The sequence below is a fragment of the Chionomys nivalis genome, chromosome 14 (assembly GCF_950005125.1).
Source record: "Chionomys nivalis chromosome 14, mChiNiv1.1, whole genome shotgun sequence".
NCBI lineage: Eukaryota > Metazoa > Chordata > Mammalia > Rodentia > Cricetidae > Chionomys > Chionomys nivalis.
The window spans coordinates 69,155,520-69,161,582 of NC_080099.1; the positions used below are offsets into that span (position 1 = coordinate 69,155,520).

At 46.1% G+C, this 6,063-nt stretch overlaps 1 protein-coding gene across 4 annotated transcripts in view; it reads left to right on the forward strand.

Annotated features, from left to right (window-relative positions):
* Positions 1-3,464, forward strand: part of Tmem241 (transmembrane protein 241) — a 144,962-nt gene extending 141,498 nt beyond the window's left edge. For all 4 annotated transcript variants that reach the window (XM_057789223.1, XM_057789228.1, XM_057789224.1 and 1 more), the window contains one exon: positions 581-3,464. In XM_057789223.1, coding sequence (XP_057645206.1) covers positions 581-641 — 61 coding nt within the window. In that variant the 3' untranslated portion in view covers positions 642-3,464. The remainder of the gene's footprint in view (positions 1-580) is intronic.
* Positions 3,465-6,063: the final 2,599 nt, after the last annotated feature.

Here is a 6,063-nt window from a genome sequence, read left to right on the forward strand (position 1 = left end):
CAGATACCAGATTGTCTACCAACAAGTTTAAAATAAAAAATGGAGAGATCTTTGGCTGTATTAAATTTTAGGCATGTTAAATATTCACTGTTTTCCCGGCTGCAGTGCTCACGTGTCTCTGCTTTCATTGCTGACTACATACCTCTCTTTCTGTGCTGGTGGGAAGGTCATGCTTCCCACGTATGTGCTCACCTGTAACTGTTGTTAGCCTAAGTTCAGAAGCCACGCCCTTCCTAATGTAAGGCTGTGTGTATATAATTTCATATCCCCCCATCCCTTTTAGCCAGAAGCATCCAAGGAGTATGAGAAGTCCTTCTTATGGTTTTCCTCCAGAGTGTCGACTGGTCAGGATATGTGGGTACTCTCCCTTCCCTGAGGAGGCCTCCCAGACCTCTTACCTCTCACCATGTAACTGATGTTTTTCCCTTACGTGGTATGATGGTTCCTGGGTTGTGCCTGGAGCCAGGCTTGCCTGGGCTGGTAGTCGTGGGGCACATCACTCTTGCTTGCTGTTTATAGGTACCAGACAGTTTTAGTAGGCCACAGGGTGAGGAAACTGACCATATGCTACTGTTTGCAGCTTCCTGCTTGGTGGACTTGGCGAGGCCCTGCTGGTTTTCTCAGAGCGGAGAAGTTCCTGATGGAGATGTTCAAGGAAAGGAAACACTCATCTGCTGCAGGAGAACACAGTGCTTGGGCCTCCCTCTTAAGGAACATAGAAAGAACTCTGAGAGTGCAACCAAGCTGAACTCGTTGTTTGCTGATGACTCAAACACCCCACTTTCTCATTACTGAGGGGAGGATTTCACAGGGGCCTCTGCACCGCCGCAGAGAAAGGACCCATCTTACATCTTCTCATGTAGGACCATCTCCACTCCGCTGCACCCAGTTCTGCAGAATCAGGAGGCAGAGGATCTTAATGGGACGGCTGTGTCCTCTGGATGGACCACAGCCTCTGGACACCAAGACTTCCACCAAACACTGTCCTGTATTTGTGGTTACAGTCCCATGGAATCTTATTGCATTTTTTTTTTTTTTTGGTGTTTTGTATCTTTCCATTTTGTAGTCTCTTCCCTCCTTTGATTTTTCTGGTTTACCTGGAGCCCATGCCACCCACAGAAAACAAGGCATGAATGCTCCTGAGAGTCATGTAGGGCAGGGCAGGGTTGGGACTGAGCAGCGTTCTGGACCAAGTGAGATACCAAGAAAGATCTTTAGATGGTGTTGTGAGTGAAGGGCTTTTTGTGGTTGATGCAGATTTACTTCTGGTTTCTAAATTTCTTTTGGTTCTTGTGAATTTGTCAGAATGTGTTGAGTTCTGTAGAATCTGTTAGGTTAGGCTGGTGACTAATCAATTACCTGAAGCCTTTTGAGTCCTATGTGGCCCAGGTGGGTCTCCAACACCTTACCTGCTCTGTATTCTGAGGGCTGAGACTGTAAGCATGCATTCCTATGCCTAGGTTTTGTTCCTTAAAGTTTTTTAAAATGTAATTCCTTCATCTCTCAGACGAGATCTCAAGGCAGTGACCACTGGATTTTATCTCTCACACCAAATTAATGATTGGAGTAAAGTCCCAGACCTTACCACTGAGGAGAAGCTACTTTGCACAAAATAGTTGCTTGACTCTGAATCCTCTAAGGCTTAAGAAAATAATGCTTCAATCTGAATATTTCTTCTCACTGATTTTACAAATACTTTTTTTTAGAGGATCAATAAAATGGTCATTTATTAGTTTTCTACAGTGTTCTCAAACTTCAGTGTACAACAGAATCATGCAGAAAGTTCATTAGAACGTACATTGCTGACATAGATTCCAAGTTTTGGATCTGACCAGGTTTGGTGACACACACACCTTTAATACCAGCTGTTGGGAAGCAGAGGCAGGAGGATTTCTGTGAATTTGCCGTCAGTCTTGTCTACATAGAAAATTCCAGGCCAGCCAAGGCTATAAAATGAGACCTTGTTTAAAATGAAACAAAACCAGGTTTCTGATTCTGATTCTGATCCTGATTTTTTAAAAATTTTTTATTGTTTTTATTGAGCTATATGTTTTTCTCTACTCCTCTCTTTTCCTCCCCCATCCCTTTCTGCCCTCTCCCCTTATCCCCATGCTCCCAGTTTACTCAGGAGATCTTATCTTTTTCTACTTCCAATGTAGATCAGATAGATGACTTTTACAGATACTTGATTCTGGCAAGTGTCAGAGAGTTTGGGTCATACTGAAGTCACTTCATCAGCCCTGGAGTGTAGGAGACCTGCGTCATTGCTGGAGCCCCCACCCCCTGGGGCTCTGAAAACCTCCTCCTTGTCCCAGGCTCAGTCCCAGGAAGAGTGAAGTCAGCTCCATTATCACTGAATGTCTTCTCCAATGTGTTGGGAAACAAAGAAAATGAAACAATAGGATGGGTTTGTGTATTCAGGATGTGAGGATCTTTAGTTCATCTTGTTCTGGTCTTAGCTTACCACTTAAGGTGAAAATGTCCCAAGACTTGATGCTTATGTGGTTTGCAATTCACTTTCCTAGAGTATTTTTTAGATTTATTTATTCTGTTGTTTTATGTGTACTGTGTACCATGTGTATACCTGAAGTAGTGTCACACGCAGTAGTGAGCTGCCATGTGTGTGCTGGGAATTGACCCATGTGCTGTGTAAGCACAACAAGTGCCCTTAACTACTGAGCCAACACTCAAGGCCTACAACCTGCTTTTAAAATACAATTTTATTTTAAATTATGTGTGTAATGGATTAAGTAAAAATGCTACAGGTTCCCTAGTGACTGCAGTGGGCAGCAGGTCCTGAGAGCAGCCAGTCCCAGGCAGGGCAGCGCAGTTCCCCAAGCAGGCCTCTGAAGGCGCTGGTCTGGGGCAGGAAGCCATGTGGCAGGTGAGACACAGAGAGACATGGATAGGCATGCCATGCAGAGTGAGGTTGGATATTTATTTAGTGGGTTATGGAGGGGAAAGGGAGAGGGGGAAGAGCAGAGAAGGAGAGAGAAACAGCACACCAACCCCCAGTTTCCGTCTGTGTAGCCCCCATTCTCATGCTCAGCTCTGAATGTTCAGGGGACCCAGGAATGACGTGGGGCTCCCTACACGGCATTACCCCTAGAGCTCTACTGTGGCTCTCTGGCCCAGGGCTCCGCAGTATCCACAGTCCTATGTCATCTTGCCTATTTAGTTCTTAATCCTTACCAGCTCCATTTGTTTGTTTTTTGAGGCAGGGTCTCTGCTATGTAGCCATGGTTGTCCTGCTGGAGGTACAGGCCAGGCTAGCCTTGAACTAAGCTTCTGCCTCCCCAGTACTGGAAATAAAGGGGCACACTATCTTTCCCGACTCCAGCTCCATTGAAAAGCCAGTGTGGATTTTATTTGAATTGCACCAATAAAGAATATGCTTTCTTTTGAGAAAAGCAAGGTTCTGTGTGGTTGTGTATTAAACTGCACTGTTATGGCTATAAAGAAAAATAAACCACTTATTTTCTTGATAATTTTCCGATTTTTCCTTTTTAAAAAAACTCCACAGGGGAGAACTATAGAAATGATTGATGGTATCCCTGGGAGCTGAGTTCTTAAGGTTGTTGCTGATGCACCTTGTTTTTAAACGAGTCTCTTACTGTAGCCCAGATTGGCCCTGAAGTCAAGCTGGTCTTCTTGTCTCAGACTGCTGGATGCAGATGACTTGAGCTCCAGATTGGGCCTTTCCACCCTTTCAGGGCCTCGTGGCTAACTAACTCCAGTGAAGGGACGCAATGGACAACTGACTTGGTTCAGGCTCCCTCAAGGGTTCAAAAACTCCCCAACCATCTTTGACGAAGGGAATACTGGAGGACACACCCACAGTCACTCTCTTGCAGTAGGTGGATGACCTCCTGACAGCAGCGGACACTGAAGAAGACTGCAAGGTAAGCACTGGTGATTTGCTTACTGCCTTGGGAACTCTGGGGTACCGGGCATCAGCTAAAAAGGCCAAAATCTGTCAAACTAAAGTGACTTATCTGGAGTGTATACCCAAGGGAGGGCAGTGTTGGCTTTCTGAAGCCTGTAAAAAGACTGTGCTTAAAATGCCTACCTCAACTTCCAGCAGGGAGGTTAGAGAATTCCTTGGGTCAGCTGGCTTCTGTTGTCTCTGGATTCCCAGCTTCGCTGAGCTGGCTAAGCCACTGTATGAGGAAACAAAAGAGAGTCAGCCCTTTCAGTGGGTTGAGGCTTAAGACAAGGCCTTCAATAAAATAAAAAGGCCCTCCTCTGGGCACCGGCACTGGGATTGCCAGATCTCACCAAAACCTTTCACCTATACATAGATGAAAGAAAGGGCATAGCTAACAGGGTCCTCACTCAGACTCTGGGACCTTGGAATAGGCCAGTTGTCTACCTTTCACAGAAATCCCTTGTTTCTTTCTAGTTTTTCTGAGCACCACCCTAGGCTTTTGCCACCAGAAGCCACAAGAAGGTGATGTGGGTGGTCTCAAGCCATTGCCCTTTTCCAGAACAATATGCCTCCTTTTGCTGAGTTCTTGGATTAGCATGGTTAATGGCTGGGGTTGGGGAAGGGGCCTAGGAGCCTGGGAGATGGTCTAGACAGAGGACACTCTTCTCTTTTTTCGACCTGTGGGCCTGAAAAAGGGAGTGCTGTCCCAGATCTGTAGAAGGAGCGGTGGGCTGTGTCCCACCACCCGGCTAGCTTTACACCCGAAATAACAACACACAAATTGTATTCATTTAAACGCTGCCTGGCCCATTAGCTCTAGCCTCTTACTGGCTAACTCTCACATCTTGATTAACCCATTTCTATTATCTGTATTGCCACTTGACTGTGGCTTACCGGCATGAGTCTAACCACCGTCTGTCTTGGGTAGGAGAAGCATGGTGTCTGCCTGACTCTGCTTTCTTCCTCCCAGAATTCTGTTCTGTCTACTCCACCCACCTAAGGGCCAGCCTATCAAAAGGCCAAGGCAGTTTCTTTATTAACCAATGAAAGTAACACATAGACAGATGACCCTCCTACATCACAGATCTGCTGAATGAAAGACGGTAACACGGGTGGAAGGCTCCTAATGCTTAGAAAAAGACTTCACTACTGAGTTGCTTTAGAAAAGTACTGAAAAACACTCAGTGGGAGACAGGGTCAAATGGCTGAGACTCCAGGATGGTCTTATGGCCCTTTAGTTCCTGTTCTCAATGAAGCAGACATAGGTGTGAGGGCTCTTGGACTCTTCCTACTCAGTGTCCAGGCTTCAAGGTCTGTCCCTGAGCTCAGCTTGGAGAGGCTGTTGGATCTTATTTCCAAGGAGGTCCCCACCCATGCCCAATGCCTTTCTGTTCCTTCTCTATATTCTGGGATGGCCACTAGGATGTGGTAGCAGTGGTGTTAAGTGACTTTCAAAGCCGGGTCAGAACCAGCTTTTCAGTGTTTGTCTTGGTCTTCTGGGATAGTCTATGGGAATGGGAGCCACCATGCTGAAGAGACCAGCACCTATTGTAGGAGACAGCCATGATGAGCTAAATATGAACAGATCACCCAAAGGAAATTCTTTACTTCCAACTATTATCACCTGCCAGTGTAGGACTCAGCCATCCATAAATTTAATGGAGGCCTGAGTCTCAGTAGTTTACCCTGAAGCAGTACCTGGTTGCAGGAAGAACCACAAACTGAGATTACCTGAGCACCACCCAAGAACAGACCATCCAAAGGAAATGCCTAACGTTCTGACCGCTGTAGATAGGATCACCTGCCAGCACACACTCACCAGGACACCCCTAGACAAATGTCAGCCAATCAGTGGTCCTGGACCTCAGAAAACCCTCATCCCCACTTTTACTACTTATAAAAACCCAACTCTAACTGAGCTCTCCATTTATTCCAATACGTTGGACATGTGGAGAAACCGAGTTTGCAAACTTGTATAAAATAAAGGCTCTTTGCTTTTATGTTCAGGACTTGGTCCTCTTGTTGGCTTTTGGGGGACTTCATGGATTTGGGCATAACACTATGTGCCAGTGGACAGACCTCTGTGCCAGCTACCTCACCATCTGTCCCGCATGCTCCAGACCAGCTGAGTACCA